At 35.6% G+C, this 21,395-nt stretch overlaps 1 protein-coding gene across 2 annotated transcripts in view; it reads left to right on the forward strand.

The window, feature by feature from the left end:
- The window catches only part of klf12b (Kruppel like factor 12b), an 81,994-nt gene extending 61,411 nt beyond the window's left edge, over positions 1 to 20,583 (forward strand). The window contains exons 5-7 of one of the 2 annotated variants that reach the window (XM_088913962.1): positions 8,275 to 8,432; positions 12,945 to 13,154; positions 13,502 to 13,539. In XM_088913962.1, coding sequence (XP_088770088.1) covers positions 8,275 to 8,432; positions 12,945 to 13,126 — 340 coding nt within the window. In that variant the 3' untranslated portion in view covers positions 13,127 to 13,154; positions 13,502 to 13,539. Of the gene's footprint in view, positions 1 to 8,274; positions 8,433 to 12,944 lie in introns of both variants that reach the window. The other variant, XM_088913963.1, reaches the window with a different exon arrangement.
- The last annotated feature ends 812 nt before the right edge of the window (positions 20,584 to 21,395 follow it).

The raw sequence follows: 21,395 nt of genomic DNA on the forward strand, positions 1-21,395 counted from the left end.
TTTGGGAAGTCTGCTGTAGCTTCTTCTCAGTCGAGATAGTTTTAAATCCAGTACTGTGAACAAATTGTTTTGTGAACAAAAGTTTTATTTTCTCAAAAATGCAACACAATACAAAACACAATTAAGGAAGAAACCACTCTCCACCTGAACAATCCCCCCTCATCCACCCTCAGTCTGCTCTAAGCCCCTTCGGTACGGCCAGGCAGTGGCAATGGAACCCCGAAGCATCTGTGCCTTGCCAAGCCTCGACCATTCCTCCACTGGTACCATGGATCCCAGCAATTAAAAATTCCATATAAACAACACTGACAGCAGTATTGTTAATAACATGCTTCCCATGCTGAGGTGACCTCAAATCTGCCAGACTGGTGATGAGCTATGACAAACTTGTGCAAGCTACGTCAAAATGAGTTTAGAAGGCACATATCTGTGGGGATTCCAGCTGAAACACCCTCAGATGCACTTTCCCTGAAATCGGATTCGTTCTTTGCAAACTCAGGAAAGAGCACAGGGCCCTCCAGGGTGAAGAGGGTTTCAAGCCGGTGGCTGTGGAAAGTTTTTGTGTGGGCCTGCTTTAGCAAAACATGCTCAACCATATTTATAGATAATGTGTCAGCATGTTCAACGATATTCTATTAAATTAATTCCGCACTTTTATTTTTATTTATAAAAGGACTTCAAAATCTTTTTTAAACGCTGTCCCATAAAATAAGATTAGTTCAAATTTAACTAATTAATTATTACTTATGCTTATTGATAAAGTTTGGATACTTCAATATTCATGTTAATATTAATTAACAGCTAAAAACCCTTTCTAACAATTGTGTAGTACTATGTTTTTGTTTGTTGGAACTGCACTACAAATTCACGACTTTTATAAGAGAACTTTATTAAAACAGCTATTCCAAATCTGTATGGCAACAGTGTTGATTTTTGAGGAAGAATATGGTGCCTATTACACTACAATAAGACAAGTACAGCAGGAGGCCACATCAGTGCCTTTTCCTGTAATCCTTTATTTGTGGGGACGAAGAAACACCACCTTCTTTTAACAGAAATTTATAAAGATTTTCTTATGTGCAGAGAACGTGTGAGGCAAATCTTTTAAAAAAACATGAGACTGGCTTCCATAATATGTAGACAAACCTGTTCACAACAAGGACTATTAAACACGAACAAGAGAAGACAATACCTAAAAGATGGTGTCAAAATTACAGAAGTTATTTGATTTGGTATCAGGTAGTTAATTTATAACAGAATACGTTAACATGCATAAGGTCTGTATAACAAATAACCGATGGTTTTATGGACTCATTAGTATATTGTTAGTAATTTTCTGTTCAAAGCATAATTTGATAATTTGAAACCACTGTTAGTGGTATCCTATAACTGAAAGTTTTAAAGCAACAACTGAATTTGAAGTATATTAACATTTACAGTTAACCCCTAATTTAACGTAATCGGCAAATGCTCTCTCCCACATATCAATTGTTTTGGTGATGTACTTCCCCAGCTGAGATTCTGAAGGCAGGCAGCTCAAGCTGTACTGCAGCATATGATTGGATGATTGGAGATGTATGAGCTTGTGGCTACAGTGTGACCAGGGCAGAAATTCACCAAAGACTGCATGCTAGTCACCTCACCAAATCTGGTATTTTTGTGTCCACTGCAAAGGCACTCAGTTACTGTGCATTCCCTCTGTTGTGAAGTTTCCTCTTTTCCTAGGACTGACTGGAAGCGAAGCCTCATTTCTTACAGATTCTGTCATTTCCGCTAGGCCCCAGCGTGGCAATCAGCCAAGAGCAACAGGTGATCCCTGTAGCTGCAGAACAGCAGGAAGTGGGCTGCGTGTGTATGAGACAGTTCACCAGAGGGGCTGTCTGGCCAGACTCCATCTCCATGCCCCCTCCCCTTCCGCATGGCAGGGACCATTTCAGCTGCTGCAGTCGCTGTGCTCTGAGCATGTTAATAAGTGTTTGCAAGGACTGGGTATTCCTTCTGGAGCCATGGAGAAAATATGGCTTAGCCTGTAATTTTACCGATATGCTGGGTAGATTTAAGCTTTGAGCCGACTCGTGTTTTTTGCACCTTTTCCTTTTTTTTTAATCAAAAAGAACAGTTGCCAAACGAGCATAACCTTAAAGAACAAGTTGTAACTTCCTTTTCACTTAGAATTCTTGGGCAGCGATTCTCACTTTGTGTAGACTTTGAGGGGGCTGACGTGGCTCTTTCTGTGAACGTCCTTGTGCCTCAAGTGAGTTGGACTGCTGCTGAATGTTCTGGTATTCAGTAATCCTCTCAAGCATGGCCTGAGAATAAATGTCCTAGCTGTTACTAAAGATGGCAGAGCTCTAAACTGAGCAGACCCTGGGCTCTCACCTCTGGCTTAGTTCTTCGTCTCTAAATGATTAAGTATGATTACTGTGGCACAACCATTTATAAATTGAAGGAGTGAGATTTTCTTACTCTATTATCTATGTTAGTGTAATATGTAGCATTTGTTTAGGAAAAAGATATGCAGAAGACAATGCTTTTTGGTCATGAAATGTGTGCTATGTGGCATTGACAATTTATTAAGGTCGAGTGAGACTTCAGTTCAGGACTGCTTTTTAAGAGGATGCAGTGTAGCATGGTTTCTAGAATGAAACAGGCTATTTTTTCTTCGTTTGACAATGCTGAGATTTGAAATGAGTTTTTTTTTTAAAAAACACAGGAAATGTTGATAACGCCAGCGTCTTGGAGATAACAGTAAAATCTCTATGAATGGAATGTAAGGGGATTTCTCGTGTTTGGAGAAGTGAAACAACAACAAATTACAGAAGACAGATACATTAACAGCTTAATATGGAAAAATATGACTTTTTTACATGGTTTTCAGAACGAAAATCAACACCAAAAAAATCTCCAGAAGAATGATCCTGCGAGATGTTTCAAAGGATATCATTAGATTGTATGTCTCTAGCAAATAAAGAAAAATGCCAATAATGACATTTTGACTGCCTAATTTTATGGTACAAAATCTCTTTTTTGCTTCTCCCTGCTGTTTATCCCACAGAAAAGCTTGAAGGATGCTTCTTTCTGGTTGTCTGACAGACTTTGGTACTTCTGGAGAAAATAAGGTCAAGTAGTTCCCTCTAGTGGCCAATGCTGAGAAAACAGCATGCTCAGTATAGTAGTACAATTCACCACATTATTTTTAAAAAATTGTTGTCAGTTCAGGATCAACAATTACATGCCATGTGTTCATATGCTGCATCATACAGGTGCCAGAATGGAAACAAATAGGATTGTGTTATGGCACAACAGAACTAGATCAAGGAGATGTCTACAGAGTGAAAGAAGCATGATGCTACATTGTCTCATAATTTTATTTTCAGCATCCTGATGGTAGTCACACTATATACACTGCAACATGACTACACCATGACAACACACACATTACAACACTACAAGATCACAAATTATTTCTTTGTTTGTGTTTATTTTCTCATTACTTGATATTCAAGACTTTCCATCAGCCTGAAAGATTGAATTTTCCATGGTCTTTGCAGTTAATGGGGTATGAATCATGATAGTATCGTCAGTTTATTTTCTTGTCTCTCAAATACGGAGAAAGTAAGAAAGAAACATTAAGGGGAAAAACAAGAGAAAAGATTATTAGTGCATTTCCAAACATATGGAAACAAGAACATATGGAAATAAGAATTTCAGTATAGAAAAGAACAGTGTAAAATGCAACAGAAAATATACCTGTTATGGATGGATAATTAGTCTTGGAGAAATACTGGATTTGTGAAAGTGAGATTTCTGACTGATAATGTAAATGTGGAACGATCATCTCAGCTCTAGCTAGTGGAGACATTTCCTGCCAATGGAAGTTGTAGCATGTGTACTCGGCAGTAAAATGTGCCATAGAGAGATCTAAATATCAATATAAATGCATGTTAAATTTAATTACATGTATATGTAAATTGTATGGTATATAACTATATAAGTATGAAAGTATGAAATGTCCTTGGTAAAAACTCTCTTACTGCAGATTATGAAATTATGAAAAAATTGCTTCTAGCATATTATTTTTTCATTTGTGTTGGAAGCAGAAGCTTGTTGTGAACCCCCCCCCCCAGCATAGAAGCACACAGACTCATTATTTTGAATACTGACCCTGGAATGTACATTTAACAAGTGGATTAAACTGGCAGGGGAAAAGTTTGTGGAATAGGTGGCATTTTTCACTCCTTCCCACTGATGCAATTTTCTTCAGCTGCAGGCCTGTTCAGTTCTGGCAGCATTTCAGTTGACCATTTACAAATATCCCCTGGGAACAGAAGTTTCATTTACAAACTTCAGTCAGAGACACAACCATACAAATCTGTATTGCATAGTTCTCTCAGTTATACATTAGATGAAATCCTCATTCCTAATACAGTAATTACTAAATTGTCTTCTACATTATTAATATTGATCATGTATTTATTTATTTTAAACCAAACATCAATGCAATCAATGCTTTAAAGCTTTGTTTCACAGTGAATAAAATTAGGAAAAATACCTTTATTTCCCTTCCATATTAAGAAAGATTGAGCACAATATGTAGGCCAGTGGAACACCGCGGCCAATCACTCAGGTTTACATAGTTTTGTGGGACTAATAGAGTCTGTACACTTACTACAGTAAATAAATAACATGAACAACTTACTACAGTTCCCTATAGGATTATTTAATTCTATATATTTCTGCAATGGACTGGCGTCCCATCCAGGGCGTATCCTGCCTTGTACCCCTTGCTTACCGGGAAAGGCTTCAGCTCCCATGTGACTCATTATTGGATTAAGCAGTTAATTATGCAGAATCTCAATTCAGTTATTTTTTAAAAAATATCTAATATATGTAATAAAAACAAAATCTTCTACTACATTTTAGCCATATTGTTTTAAGATGACAAATAATCCTAATAGATCTGAATGTCATGCCACAAAAAGTAGCCTTTAACACGAGTTCAGGTGGGTAGCTGCTTCAGCATACGTAGGCTGCAAATGAACACCTTAAGAAGGCTCCACAGCCGAAACGTTCTGTTTTCTTTCTTCTCTTTTCAGCATGGAATAAACCTATTACTTGTTCTTTTGCAGCCTTTAACATGATGTGTATATACAGTAGGGAGGAACGTATTATTGTAATGATGAGGACCACCTGACAATGATGGATTAGCTACTACAACTCTTCATATTGGCTCCTCATGTAGAGTCTAACTTAAGCTGTTATGATCAAAAATTCAAAGAGTTTCTTGTTAATATGAATTATTGATTCAATTAATTGATCATTTATAATGAATTACAAGTTGATTTAAATTAAGCTGTATTAATTAGTTGGTAGTAGTAATTATTTATAATAATAGACAACACTGCGTGGAGGCTTTGAGTAAGATGTTTATGCTCATAACCTATACTGTATCTCCTGATTGTATCTAAGATGCCTAAGACTTTTGCACTGTTGTGCACCTGTATTTATTCTTACAAATGTTGTGTCAGCTGCTGAAAATGAAGCTGACATTGCCAGTAGTTCAAACATACCAAAGCACCTCTGTCTGTTTTTCAAAAAGACCTTGATAAAAACCCCATGGCTGAATTTCTGGTTCCTAAATCATTGCAATTAATTTTGAGACAAAGAAGAATCACCAAGAGTGTCTATTTGTTTTATAAGTGATTGATTCCACATTACAATTTTTAATTAAAAAAATCAGTGCTTTGTGTGGCGGGGAAACTGCAAAAGGATAGGCCAACTGAAATGTAGTTATTGTGTATATTTGAATCTGTAAAGATTTTTATTAATCTCTGTTTTGTTTTCTTTATTGTGTGACCCTGGAGCACTTACAGAAAACATAATCATGTGTGTGTGTCTATCTTGTTTTGTTTTTTACACATTTAATTGCATGAAACTCCAAATTTGTTATAATTGTTGGTTTATTGTAATTTATTTATAATTGAGCCTATTTTACAGAATATTAATTTCAGAGTTGAGCTGCTGGATATGAAATAACATCTTTAAAAATGTAGTTATAAAAACAATACTTAACAAATCATACAGTAATTTATGTAATAAATCCAATTAGAGATCTAGAAAATATAATCTGAATGTAGAAATGTGGGAAATCCCACAATGGAAGAAAGGTTTGTTCTAAAAGAGGAATGGCTTTCTTGCCTTTGCAGAAACACTGTCAAGTTCAGTCAAAATCAAAACTGAATAACAATGTTTGATTGGTGTTTCACATCGCCACAACTCTGTAACTTCTCTAAAGAATGTTGACTGCTGAAGTAAATTTAGACATTGATCTTAGTCTTCAAAAATACAATATAGAGTTGAGAGTAGAGGAGTTTACTGCTATGTGTACATGAACATTGCAATTCTTATTCCCGCTGATCTCTCGGGACACACACAGTACAACAGCCAACACCACACAATGTAGACAGTACATCACAAACATAAATAGTAACAACAGGAACAATAAGTATGTTGTGGGACAATAAATACATAGTGGTGAGAACAAAATATAGCAGACCATGCAAAAAGTACATAGCGCAGACGTGCATTGAGTGTGACATAGTTAGCTGTTGAGGATGCGTATGCAGTAGGGTAGAAAACAAATGATAAAATGAGAAGTCATTGAAATTGTAACTTATTTTTCTCCTCGCAATCCAGGGTAAAGGGCACAGATCCTTTACAGGGAATTGTTGGGAATGAATTGTCGTGTTATTAAGTTTGTCTCTTGTGGTTGCCCCTAAAGTTTAAAACTCACTATAGTATTTCACATAATACCGTGATAAAAGTTTTGTGCAGAAGTGCTTCTTATACAGGGACATATCATGCTAATGTGAAATGGCAGCAAATTGATTTAAAATAGTAGGCTGTTTTCCATCATTAAAATTTGTCACATATATTTTAAAACCATTTTTGTGATTTCCCACCTGTACACAGACCATGAGTATAGCGGTCATCCTAGACCTGCTCAGTTTAATGTACTGTCGTGGCTAGACGCTGCAGTGTCAGGCATAGCAATCCTTGTTAAGGGGAGCATTCTAAGACACCTTTCCCTCCCTCTCCTCTTAAACCACACTGACAGACTACATGGGAAGTCCAGGAAAAGAGTTGTGTTTAGCAGTATTGGTGCCATCATGCTGAGGAATAACTGGTACACAACCATGCAGAATGTAGTTCGCAAATTTGTGCCAAAAGATACAGTATATTCCATCTGAAACCTGGCTCAGTCAAACACATCCTGCTGGCTCAGCCACAACTCTGCTGAAGTTCAGCCCTAAGGCTCTGCAACAACTTTGCTGCACTCTATAAAGGGAGATATGGGTTTGGAGGTTTGAAACAGACACTGTGACATTGTGCTAGCCATCATGCCTACAAACAAACCTGAGTGCACAACACAGTTAATTCATGTGTACAGGAAACAGGAGCACCCAGAGGATACACAGGGAGAACACGCAAACTCAATGCAGATGTGCAAGGCAGAAATACTAACCACTGGGCCATTGTGACATCCACTAAACAACAGGCAAAGAAAGAAAAGTGGAGAGTGTGCTGTAATGTTTGCTAATTGCCAGCAGATGGCTCTCCAACTACTGTAACAGTCTATGACAAGAAAAGCCTTAGGCTCAAAATTTGGTGGATTTGAGCTTGAATATATCTTCATGCTACCGTGTAGTACATTGTAGCAATTATATTATTCAGTTTACATTTACAGGAGATACAATTCTAGTTGCATAGTTCTCCTACTGACCTACAGAAGTTTATTTTATGTAATAATAATAATAATTCCTTACACGTATATAGCGCTTTTCAGGACACTCCACTCAGATCAGCACTTTACAGATAATGTATTAAATATCACATTCACTTTTATATAAATCTCAAATGTAATACTACATAATTTATGCATTGTTGTTATTTCTTAACAGTTTTTTTTTATTATGAAGGTTCCATTCACTTTTTTCCTACTTTAAATCACCTACAATCATAACAAAGTGAAGACATGGTAAAAATATTAATAGGATAACTAATCACTAAATTACTAAAATTCAGTAATTAAAATGACTAAAATAAAGAACTAATTGCTAAAATAACTAATGAGGTTTTGACAGTTTTCCAAGTTTCTAAGCTACTACTGTTTGAATTTCTGTGCTCAGCTACAGAAGCAAAGGGCTCCTCTTAATACTATGGATTTGGGGGTGCAGTGTCCGGTGCTGATGATGCTTTCTTCCTCTGTTTCAGTTCCATTTCACCGTTCAGTATTGAGGGCACGAGACGCCCACGCAGGTCGGAGTCTCCAGACTCCAAGAAGCGTCGCATTCACAGGTGTGACTTTGAGGGCTGCAATAAGGTGTACACAAAAAGCTCCCATTTGAAAGCACATCGGAGAACACACACAGGTGAGAAGCAGCAGGAAACCCTGCTGAATTATTGCATTTTGCAAAGTTCTATATCAAGTTCTGGACGTGATCTTCTCTCTCTCGTGTATCTGCCGTCACTCGTAATGATCCACTGCATCATTACCCTTGACATTGCAGTGACTTCAATGGGCAGGCATTGATGTTTAGATGATCAGTGTGACATTGCAATTAATATCCATGGCCCTTGTGTTCAGTACATGGTCGCAGAATGTCAAAATTCACTTTGACCAAGGAGGAGGAAAAGAGATTTACTTGGAAAACATTTCACAGTACGGTAGCCATACTGTTCATACATGGGTAATGAAAACATCTGGGACAACCAGATTAGCCCTGTCAAATCTGAATGTTATTCCATGAAGTTAATATACTTAATATGATATACTCTGGGCAGCTTGGTGCCTTGCAGCTCTGGGGCCCTGGGTTCAGTTCTGGACCTGGGGTGCTGTCTGTGTGGAGTTTATATATTCTCCCAGCGTTCATGTGGGTTTCCTCCCATGGTCCAAAGCCATACTGGTGAGTTAACTGGCTTCTGGGAAAATTGGTCCTGCAGTGAATGTGTGCACGGTTGTGTCTCTGTGTCTGCCCTGCGATGAACTAGTGTTCAGTCCAGGGGGTAGCCTGCCATTACTATACTTGCTGGGGTACTTACCTGGTATAAGGAAATATACAGAGAAATAGCACTTTAGAGTTTTTTTAATAAAATCCAATGGATCCAGTTACAGAAAAGGTTTATAATGAACTGAAAGGACAGATAAAAAAGGAATATCAAAAAACTGAAATGTATATTGCAGTGGAGGCTAAAATACATTTAAAACATTTTCAGTATTGCACCAATAGGATAATAAAAGATTAAACAAAGTGTGTCAGAGATGAGCATATAAACATTTTAAATGGCAAAAAGCTTAAATTGGCTTCTTTAACAAACTTGTTTTTAAAAAAACTATTTGTCTAGGTGTTTACCATGAAAGAATCAACAACATGCCCCAGGAGTAAGAAAAATAGAAATAGTACTATATTAAATAATGTTAGCATACAAGAGGCAGAAGATATACAGATCTCTAGGCCCAAAAGTCTTGTTTAAAGAAGCATGAGATGTGATTCATAAGTCAATAGCACAAGATGGATAATGCCTGTCCATCAAAAGTGTGATAAAATCAAAGAGTTTTTATTTACTAATATACTTGACTTATGAATAATATCTCTTACGCCCTTCCAATACTTACTCAAGACAGGAGTAATTTTGATTTATTATTAATTACAAGTGTAATGACTATCCATCAAAAGGGTGACAAAATCAGAAAGTTTTTATTTACTAATATACTTCTTTTGCATGTGAGCATACGGAAACAATTAAAATTAACCATCATTTTTGAGGCAATAGAATTCAAAGGGATAGTTAACATGAATTTAGAAAAGGAGGTTCTTAAATAATTAGACTTTGAAAATGATGGATGTAAGCAGTTTATTTATGGTTTTTAGAGGACTTTTGAGAAATTTCCTCTTAAAAGATTAATTCTCAAATTGCAGCTGGATAAGAGTTAAAATAAATGCATTTATGTAGATTAAGAACTGGTTAATGGATGGAAAACAAAGAGTACAGATAGGTACAGAATGTACTAGAAATTTGCCTGTCTATAGTAACTTTCTAGTTATATTTCAAGCAATTATAGTTGCATAGGTATGAGTCATAATCCATAGAACACACTTTGACTTAATGACTCACATTATGAAATTGCTTATTGTGGCATGGAAACACCCTTAAAATGTGACAATCCTCCTAAACAAATTATAGAAAAAGGCATTTAAATTTTTTCATTAGCAAAAGCTATTTTTTAAAAATGTAGTGTTCCTTTATTATCATTCATACTTTCTGTGATTCTTCACATTGAGCCTTGTGAATGTTCAAGAAAGTGGTAAAACTGAAAATTGGAACAGATCAATACTAATAATGATTGTATTCATACTGTACCTCTGTTTTCTAAGTTACCCCTTAAGGATGCTTCATGTAATGTTTACATGAAGATGAGGAAAGCAAATGTATTTCCAATAACTGGAGCAAAAATACTTCTGTTTCTTGCACTACTTCTAAAATTAAGTAGAGAAACTGATAAGATAGGAAGTTACGCCCGTTAAGAAAAATCTAATTTTATGCAAGCATGCAAACAGATGCATGTGTTTTAACTAATGATTCAAACTGTTATCTTAATTTTAAACAACTACAGTATTTAAGAGCAAGAATGTGTTTTCCTGAAAGATTGAACATATGGGAATATAATGGATCCGTAACAGAACTAAATACACCTCAGTGATAATTGTGTTGACTTTATGGTTTGCACACTTGCACAATCATAATGGCAGAAGTTCAGTCATAGTAAACTCGGTGTGAAATCTGCTATGTCACCCTCTTTCATATCAAAGGTCAGAAGCATTAACCCCAGCCTCCTCCCATTCTGAACATATGATGTTTAATGGCAAGATATGACTCAGACGTTATGGAAGAGTTATTGGTTTACCTTGCTTAGCAACAGCAGTCCACCACTCCTCCTATTCTATGGAATTAATCAGAGGTGTAGGCCAGCTAAACTCATGCAGGAGACAGTTCAGTCCTGTGCCATTGGGATGCTGCAGTAAATTACTTTAATAACAAAGAGTCTGATGCCTCTTCTTAATAATACGTGCTTTGACTACATCTTTTAAGTAACAAAAATGAAAACAGTTTCTTGGGACTCAAATGCTTTTGGGCCATCTAGGCTGAAGGCAGTGGTGCTGCCAAATTATCCTGAAAGTGATATGTTGTGATGGTTTTAGCAGTCAGCTCTAGCATCTTTGTTTTACAGTCCAATTCTTCATTGCCACTGGAAGTACTAAAGAGTTTTACCTAACAATTATTTATTAAAGGTCTGCTCTCTTCTTAACCTCATTTGTTAATTAATTTTGCTAAAATAATTATAACTTATTGCCCTTGCCTATTTACTATTGTAGACTTTGATTAAAGCTTTAAAAAATTAGATGAGAATTACTGAATGAAAACATCTTGACTACATTTTTATAAATAAATATCAGTGTTGCAATTCTGGTTTTCTATTATGCTAAATGTGAAATGTTCTTTAAATTCTTTATGTATGTGTCACAGAATTACTGATATGCATTACAGGGCTCTTCCAAGCATCAGACATGTAGGTCTTGAACAGTCCCTTAAACATAAAAAAGTTGTTCTGGTTTATGTCAGTTGTGTCATTTATGTTTCTGCTGTGAGACACTACCACACCTCATTCCATTAGCCCACACCTGCAAAATACAAGTTGACAAAGCATTCCAAGTGCTTGTACAAGAAGTACCATTCTTTGGCCTTAAAACTGCAATTATTAGGTGGTGGAAACATCTTGTTAATAGGGCAAATGCAATATGAATACAAATGACAAGTCTTTTACTGATTTTTGTTAAACTTCTTCATTCTCACTAAGCTCTATATGTAATTTGTATTACTGTTACACATACAGAATATTTTTCTAAAGCCATTGGATGGGCGCAATTATCAAATTGCAAGTGGGAGGCATTCTTGTAAAAAATATTTTCAAGGAAAATAACTTTGATTAAGATTTAGTTTATGGATAAAGAGTACAGATGAAGTGTGAAGACTCCAGTTCAGGTGATGTAATTAGCAGAATGACGCAGGCATTTATTTTCTTAATGTATTCCAGTACTTTTGCTAATTTATTTCAATGATCCAGATTCAAGCATAGTTAGTAAAATAATCAAGTTTCCAGGTTATACCACAAATGAAGGATTAGCAATCACTGCAGAAGATGCAGAATGGATTCAAAAAGAATTAAACAGAAGACTGGGTCAAACTTCTGGAAGAAGGCAGGTGCCGTCAGGTGCAGAATGTTACATGCAAATAGCAAAACCGTAACCGAGCTTGCCTATTAAAAACACCAGGGTATTCATGCAGATGCATCACATGAGAAGCAATAAAAAGACCGAATTTAAGAAATATATTAAAAAACATAGAATTCAAATCAAGAGATGTTATGTTAAAATTGTACAGTGCATTAAGAAGATGTCATTTAAAATGTTGTGTAAATCGTATGGACTTCAGAATCAAAGGTAAAATGTAAACCAGAGGAAAAAAAAATAGAAACTTGGGGGAAGTGCATTTAAAACTGAGAACAAGAGGCATTTATGGACGCAGTAGGTTGAAGGAGTCAGAAACTGACTAAGCAGTTATCTTTTTGAAACAAATACAATAGCTCCTGAAAACTAAAATGAGCAAGATGGGTCTAATGGCCTTCTCCTATTATTAAACATTATTGTGTTCTTATGCGTATCTTGACTTAAAATTTAGTGCATCAATTTAAATGTCTATAAAGCCTAATTCTTGACAAAAATTTCTGAATGAATCTTAACACATCTTAGCAGAAACATTTTAAGATTTAATCACTGTTTCTTTCCCTGTGTGTTTGCATTGCTTCTGTGGTGTCTGTGATCTAGGTGAGAAGCCGTACAAGTGTACCTGGGAGGGCTGTACGTGGAAGTTCGCGCGGTCTGACGAGCTCACACGACATTACCGCAAGCACACAGGGGTGAAGCCCTTCAAATGCGCGGACTGCGACCGCAGTTTTTCGCGTTCGGACCACCTGGCCCTACACCGCCGTCGACACATGCTGGTGTGAGGAGAAGGAGCCCCTCCACACAAACTATGTAAGAGCTGGGTCTCTTATAGCACAAATTCAGCTGGGCTGAGTCCTTCCCCCTAGTTCCTGCCCCAGAGTGTTGAAAAGGACAAGAGGTTGTCTAGAAGGAAACAGATCTAGTCCCGGTACTGAGGAGGACCAGAAAATAATCAATGAAAGACTACAGCCCTGGAACCATCTTCCTTTTCTGTCTGGAGTTAAAGAAAAAAAACTGTTTCTTTCAAGCACTGTTCAACGCCCTCTCTTTCTGATTTTAGTCCAAGGTATTTTCCTTTATTGGACAAAAAAAGTATTAACATTAACATCAACAAAACTATTCACTTTTCCGTATTTCTTTTTGTTTGTATTCAAAAGGCTGCTTTTCCGCGTCTATAATGTGAAACAACCGAACCCACCACCGAACACCCTGTTGTGACTTTAAGAGATGGGCCCTGTCCATCTGAGCTCCTACACAAATGGATTCAGCTGAGTTGTCAAGCAATGTACTCAATGAACAGTATTTTCTATTGGGATTGGAGGATTCTCGAGCAAACGGTCAGTTCTCCAACACCCTGGCTTGTTCTGCATGTCACAGGAAGTTGGACAGCAACATTTTCAATGGAAATAATGAGAGGGACATGAAGGCCACGAGCAACAATGAGTAAAAATGAGACATGCATGTCTCCAAGATCTAGTGTTGCTGAGGGTGAGGGCAGATAAGTCAGAGTGAAAGCTAAATGTTAACACAGTGTTTCCACCTCCTGATCATTCATTCAAGAAAAAAAATATTCTTTAATTCTTTGTTTTGCTTTTAATGTGCATTCACAGTGCTGTAAAACTAATTCAATAGGAGGAAGTTGGAACGTATGGAGCTCAAAAGCCAAAGCTACCTGAAATTGTCCCTGCACGTGTAAGTGGATGCTTTCCTTAAAGGGCTACTGGGCAGTAAATTATAAGACCTCAGATATTAACACCAACCACGTTATTTCTACTATCCTCCACTAGTAAGTGTTAGGATCATGTGCTGTTTGTTTTACCCTAATCTGGACTTCAATCCATAATGATTAAAAATGTCCAAATGATCAGCACTCGGAGAGACAGCACTTGAGTTGGTAATCGCTGGCTCTATGGTTTCCTACAATGTCACTCAGGAATCTGTGCCCAGCATTTTAACTCACAGCTTCCCCAAAACAACGTTCTCTTCCTCTCAGCACCTGCAGCACAATGGAAGAGTGTGACCTACTTGCTCAACAGCTTACTAAAAATACTAGACCTATAAAGTATCACTATTATTATTTATTTGAACTGGTACAGAACTTTAGCAATATTAAGAAAACTGAATGGTTCTTATTGACATTTCAATGATTGTGATAGAGTGCTCAGTAGCCCTTTTTAATGGTAGGGTTAATAAAATGTATGTAATGCAGATTACGTTTCAATGAAATAAGTTTTTAAAAAGCACATGATCATTTAAATATGGCAAACCCTAACAATGTAAATAGGTTTTAGAGTTTAAAAGAAATTGGCAGACAACTAAGTCTATCCCCAGTGATAATATATTACTACAAGCCTGTTTATTTAGTGATTTTTCATGGAGATAAAAATGTACCAGGTACATTTTATGCTGGTTTGCAATCACTAAGGTGCAATTTCAGTTAATAAATATATAAAATATACACAAATTGCTCACTTTTAATTTTCTTAATCTGCCTACAGTATACGGATAAGATATTTTATACAACACATCCCACATTAATAAAAGCAATAAATTATATTTTATTGATATTTCAATTAATACACAATTATAATTATTTACCATTGAAAGACACTTTAAAGAATCTAATATTTCAATTATATGTGATAATTGTAGAAATGACTAAAATCCCAGAAAAGCTATATTTTCAATCAGCAAAGGGACTGGTGTTTTCCATTCTTATTAAATTAAAAAGAGCAATACTTTCTTAAACTACAAAGTGATTCTGACCAGTTCTCTGTTTGCCATCTTTAGTGATGTCAAGTGTGTATTTCACTAAAGTACTCTGAACATTCACAGCACCTTGGAACTGTATTTCTGTCAATGTCATTTATAATTTTCTATACTACAGAGCTTTCTATATTTTTAACAGATAAATTTGTAGCTGTGCCGGTGTTTAGAGTGACAGAAAACATGAACACCTAATAGCTTTTACTGAAGCATTCTTCACATGTAAATTTTAAATGCATCCAAAAAATACATACCCACAAAAAATCAGCATTGCACACTCTGTTACGAATATGAAAGCCCTTTGGGTTTCTGGGTTTATTTTATTTATTTCACCATGATATGTGTTTATTATACACTTTAAAGGGAATGCTGAAGTTTCCATGTAGCACTGGGATTGCTTACTATGGTGGAATGCAAGTGTCTGCTCTATCTGAAGAGCATTTGTAAGAATTTGAACCTTGCTTACAATCACTGCTTTTTTTTCTACTTATAGCAGGCAGTGGAAATATATACCGTGTGTCTGATGTTCCTTGATCTCTTTAAGAAAATGCTCTGTATTTTTTAAACTTGAGGGAATTTCCATCAATACAATTGGATATGTATGTCCATTGTTTTGATACAAAACATTTGATTCTATTTTTTAATAACTTAACATTCAGTTGCCAAAATAAATATTTCTTATGTTTTTTTTTCACCTTTGTCCCTGGATGTTTGAGGGCCCACTGTTCTAAAAGCACGCTATAGGAATCTACTTTGTCTTTTGAGTTTTTTTGTGTGTTCTGATTATAATGCCGAGCAAAAAAAATCTCAAAACGTAATCCATCTTGACTCACCACTTGACCTACTTCGTATATTATCATAGATGATGTGAATTATGTATGGTATGAGCACAGATTAGTGTTGTGAGTGCCCTTATAATGTGAAAGATTGTTTCCTCACCTACCCTGCTCAGTGTAGAAAAAAGCAGTCACTAACAAGCTTGAATTATGGTTTGGTCAAAGATTAGGAGGTTATCCCAAGTGCAATATAATGTCTGTTACTAACCTAGCTTCACTTTTTACTTACCTAGCAGATCATGAGAATGTCCTTTGTTTGCTAAACATCAGACACAGATGCCAACAACTTTATTTACTACAAACTGGCAAATCCACATATTCTAACATCACATTATTATAAAGACTCCCCATAAAAGAGATGCATATTTAAAATTAAGCTAAAACCTTCAAAACAGCTTTCATCTTACATCATGTTCTAAGAACATGCGCCATTCACTTGAAAGACACAAAGGGCATTCAAATAGTTTTTTTTTTGACTGAGGTTTATAGAAATTATTAAGCATTTTCTTAGCTCAGTATAATCTCACTTAATCTTGGTAAATTTACACCTAGTAAATATGTCCTTCATAGCAGTATTTTATAACTCTTTAAATTTCTCCTTTACCACTGGTTAACAGTGGACAAAGGCAGTGTTGTCTTAAAACCAAGCAGGCTTCAGAACATTTGTCCATTAGAACAATTGTGAGCTGTAGACTGGAAGACCTAGCATGTGTCAGCATTTCGCCATACATGCACTCGTGACTTTAGGCCAGTCGTTTCCACCCTTGGAGGAACACTGTGTTTACAATTTGCAGAAGTCTAAATCCAGTCCACTCCTAGTTGATCTGCTTGCTTAGTCTTTTATTTAATGTATTCAGTCAGAAATACCCTACTTCATGAGTACTGTTTCCAGCAACTTCAGCATAAAACACTTAACGCTGCCTCTCTCCAACTTTCCTTACCATTATTTCAGCCGAAACAGCTCTCACTTGTTGATCACTTGATGATAAACAGACATGCGTGGGAAGGACACTGTACCAGAATTTCCCACAGTGAGCAGGTTTTCCTTCTGTAGAGGTGCAGTTGGTTACATTTCAGGCAGCACACCTGAATGAGCTCAGTTCTCAACCTTTGTAACTGTTACAGGGTTGATACCAATTATAAATCCTTTTAAGATTTACCTTTTAAGATTTGAGAACAAATTGACAAATATGTTACAAACAGAATACTGGTATCTAGTAGCCTGTGAATTTGGCAGGAGGAAAAGCTAGAAAACAGAGCATTCCTTCCAGACCAGGTGTTATTCTATGTGAAATTAGCAATATTGCTTTGAATTACAGAACATGCCGACCATAATCTTAGCAGGTAATTTTACCACACATGATAAAACCTATTGAGAGCTCCAGACGCTGACTCGTAAGGTGAGGTTTCTGGGTACCCATTTGGCAGAAACCTTTGACATACCAGCATGCTCCTTCCAAGAGAAATTCTGCACTCTTTTTTTCTACCACCTTGATTTACTAATCTCATATTCCCATGGTTTCTACTGATAGGATTGTTTCTGTGCTGGACATGTGCAAGATTGACTACACTTCAAGTCATCTTTAGACAATTTTCTACCATTCCCTTCCTGCCCACATGAAATACAAAGGACCATCTTCCTGTAACCTAGCAACAGCGCATCCCATCAATTAACTTTACTTTGCTTCATTGCCCAAACAAAACAGAAGAAGAGCATTATTCACCCACAGATGGTGATTCAAATAGGCAATATTCACAGAGTCTTTAATAGTTGGCTCTGCCCTATATAAAAATACCCCCTAGAAAAGAGTCCCAAGCGCTTGGGTATGGTCCCTCTGAAAGGAGAATAATTATAGGCCTGTGCTGATGCAGCACACTTGTCAAAATGAGGTTAGCGAAATAACTCCTTACACTGTCTGTATGAAGACATGTAAATGTGTCCCAATGGGGTTAACGATTAATACTTTACTCATGAAATCGTTTAACTAAAAAAATAATTTCAAAATAAATGTACCTAATTAAAACAGAAATTGAAGATGCAGTGTCCCCTTTCAGGAGAAAAACTAATTAATAAAAAATAAGAATGAATGCACACATTATATAATCTTAACATTTCAGAAGGAAAACTCGTTTTGTATACTACAAATTGTGTGTAAACTGACGTCAGTGTGAGTATTTTGGGGGAGGGGAGACCTTTTGTTATGCTTCTGAAATGTCATGCATAGTTAAGTATCATTTTTGTATACATGGGAATTGTAAAATTTTAAGAGTTACCTAGTTTGCTTACCTGTTCATTTTCTGTAGGCTTTGAACATATCTTAAATGCCTAGTTTGTTATAAAGTGTAATAAATACAAAATCATTTCAAAACAATGAATTAAATAAAGAATATTTGTTAAATTTAACATGGTAATGATAGGCAACATATTTTTTTCATAACATCAGAATTTATGTATTTTTCTGAAATGTGTTTAGTGAGGGGCACTTCATCTTTACATATTAATATTTTACTGTACATCAGGTGTTTAAAAATAATGTAATATATGTGACAGTGAAAAAGTATTTTAAAATGCATAGTTTTACATAGGCTGTAAATACTTTAAAAGTGAATTGGGGAGGTTTGTAATTTTAAAAAGAAATACCTTGAGTAATGTGCTTTTCTCCATAATTTAATATCACATCTAATCGTTTGCAGAAATCTGTATGGCTTAGTATTCCAGTCTTCATACTTATGATGCATAAACAACAAGTTGATAAAGTCAATAGTAAAAATGAAATATTTTACAACAATCTTTTTTGGATTTGTTAGAAAGTTATTGAGAGGCTACAATCAAGGTTTTGTTTCAGAAATAATTGATTTAAGAAGAATAATAGAAAGAATAATCAAAATAGATCAGATAAAATGATACTATATTAGAAGGAGATGAATGTAAATGCTTTATGTATAATTTGAATTTGGTATATCTGTTTTCAAATAATGCACCTATTATTTTGGTGCATTAATTTTCTCTAGGCTTGAAATGGTATCCATGTAATTATGTTAATAGTAAGTTCAAACCTTAGTGCTCATCTTCTCCTGTTATTCTTCTGAAAATCCTGCTGCAGTCTGCATTTCTGCCAATTTTAAAAAATACATCAGTAAAGGAAAAATCTACAGACAAAAAGTGACATAGGTTTTCCAAACATGAATGTTTATGTATAGAGTATGAAACAAAGCTTCACTTCAATCTTTCTCTGTTTGGAATGGAAAAGAAAACTTATTTGTTTTGATTTTTCTTTTATACAGTATATTCAAGTTTTTCTGCTATGAAAAAATGTTATACCATATTAGAGATAGTCTTTGCTCCAGAAGTATTAATATGAATACAAAAGTGTTAACAGGAGGTGCACGTACATCAGAAATTAGGAGTTGTGTGCATGCATTGATATTTTTTTCTATTTCAGGAAATGTATAGCAAATTCTTTTTTTATGAAAAAGCTGATTTATCATAATATTCACCTCTTTTCACAGCATAATTTTGTAAGGTAAAGCAGGGTCAAAGTTATGCAATAATAAATAGTGCCTCCCAAACATCTTACTGCAGTGTAAAGATTGCAAAACACAAGCAATGTGAAAGTGCACCCTCAACCATTTTCTAAATTGACACTTAAGAGCAAGGTGAGATCAGAGAAAAAGCACAGATGTAAAGACAATATGCAATGATCAACTGAGGAAATCCCAGTTTGCACAGGTTTTATTTTAATGCACTGAGCCGTAGAAAACCTTTGAAAACAAAATGTACAGAGCCATCGGTAAACACTACCTGCCCATATTGTATAATTTATATGTCTCCTATGGAAGTTACATATAAATTAAATGGAAGTATACACAACATAATCTTACAAAAAGTATGGAACACGTGAATGACTTGTGTTTTCTATTACCTCTCTGGTTTGTGCAACTCAGTGTGTAATTTTGTTTAATTAATTTACCACAAATTAAATTTCAAGTCAGAATCAAATTTGTATATGAAAAAACTGTGCAGTTATATATACATCAGTGTTGTATTACAAATCACACAGAAGTTCTCTCTATAGAGAGTGCAAAGACTGGGATGCCAACCTTTGTAAAATTTCTGTGAATTAATCCCATTTTTTATTTTTCATTTATCAAAAACAAAATTGTTCATTGAATACCGATTATGATTATTTTTCTCTGCATTGTACACTATGTAGGTTTAGACAATGCCTATGTTACAAGTTTACCAATATTATGTAAGTGTTGTTCTTGTATTTATGTATAGTGTATGTATTGTAAATATACTCAGAGCTTTTCATCTTATTGTACAATGGTGATATTGCCCTACAATGATTTAAAGGGAGTCCCTGGTAATGAAATTCTGTCAGAGGATTATAATTCCTAATCTCTTCTAAGAGATTGAAAAGAATAAGTGTTTAGTTTCTGGTTTTTTTCTTGTTTTTTTTTTCTTCCAATGGTGTCTAAACATTCTGTCAGTGCATTGCTTTTTTCTGTACTCAACTTTCATATGAATTGAGCTGTGAATTGAAATAGAGTTTAAGCCTTTAAATGTATGCATTTGTATAATTATCTGAATGGAGGCATGAAGGTAAATAAAGTTGCATTTTGTATGTAATAAATGAGCCTGTCTGTAGAGCCCTGCTAGAAGCCAATGGAGATATGGCTGCTCTTTACTGCCAGGGCAAAACTTGTCTGCTAAATGTTTTGACTGCGTGTATATTTGGACTGCAAGTGCTGTTGGTCGACCTTTAGGTGGCATTCTTCCCACTGCCCCAGTATAGTGGCCAGGGACATTGTACAGATGGATTTGTCATACTTCAGGTAACTTGGTTAGCCAAAATCCTCACTCCAGAGATGGTAAAAATCCCAGGGCACTTTCTGATAAAGTATTAGTTCTATTAAGTCTAGACTAAGTTCTACTAGGGCCTTACTGTACAGGTTGGCTTTGATAAGTCCACTCTTAATACAGTCAGTTACACAAATTTCTCACACCTCTGCCTTATCTGTCGTGCAGTGGGGCTTCTGCCACGTTGCTGCTGTGTACTGTGTAACCCAGGTGCCACTGCCCTTCAGTACAGTATACTGTATATTCACCCTGTCTGAAAATGGCTATACACTCCTTTAGCATGAAAAGTGCTATAGAAATCCAATGGACTGAATAATAATAATAATAGAATGATAAATAATAATAATTTGAAACATGGCCTGACCTACGGGACTACAGCAAATCTCAAATAGACCAATTCGCAAGAAATGGTTTTGTTTTCTCTACAAAAGCCACTAGAGGGCAACAACTTTTACAAAAAAAGTTTATTTAAATCCAGGTACAGCAAATACCATTTTATTTATTGGAATGTTTTTTTGTTTGAATATTACATTGCACATGAAGAAAGTGGTGAAATAAGAAAAAAATCTCAATAATAAAACAAAA

Source organism: Atractosteus spatula, chromosome 4 (genome assembly GCF_055471065.1).
Source record: "Atractosteus spatula isolate fAtrSpa1 chromosome 4, fAtrSpa1.hap1, whole genome shotgun sequence".
NCBI classification, from domain to species: domain Eukaryota; kingdom Metazoa; phylum Chordata; class Actinopteri; order Semionotiformes; family Lepisosteidae; genus Atractosteus; species Atractosteus spatula.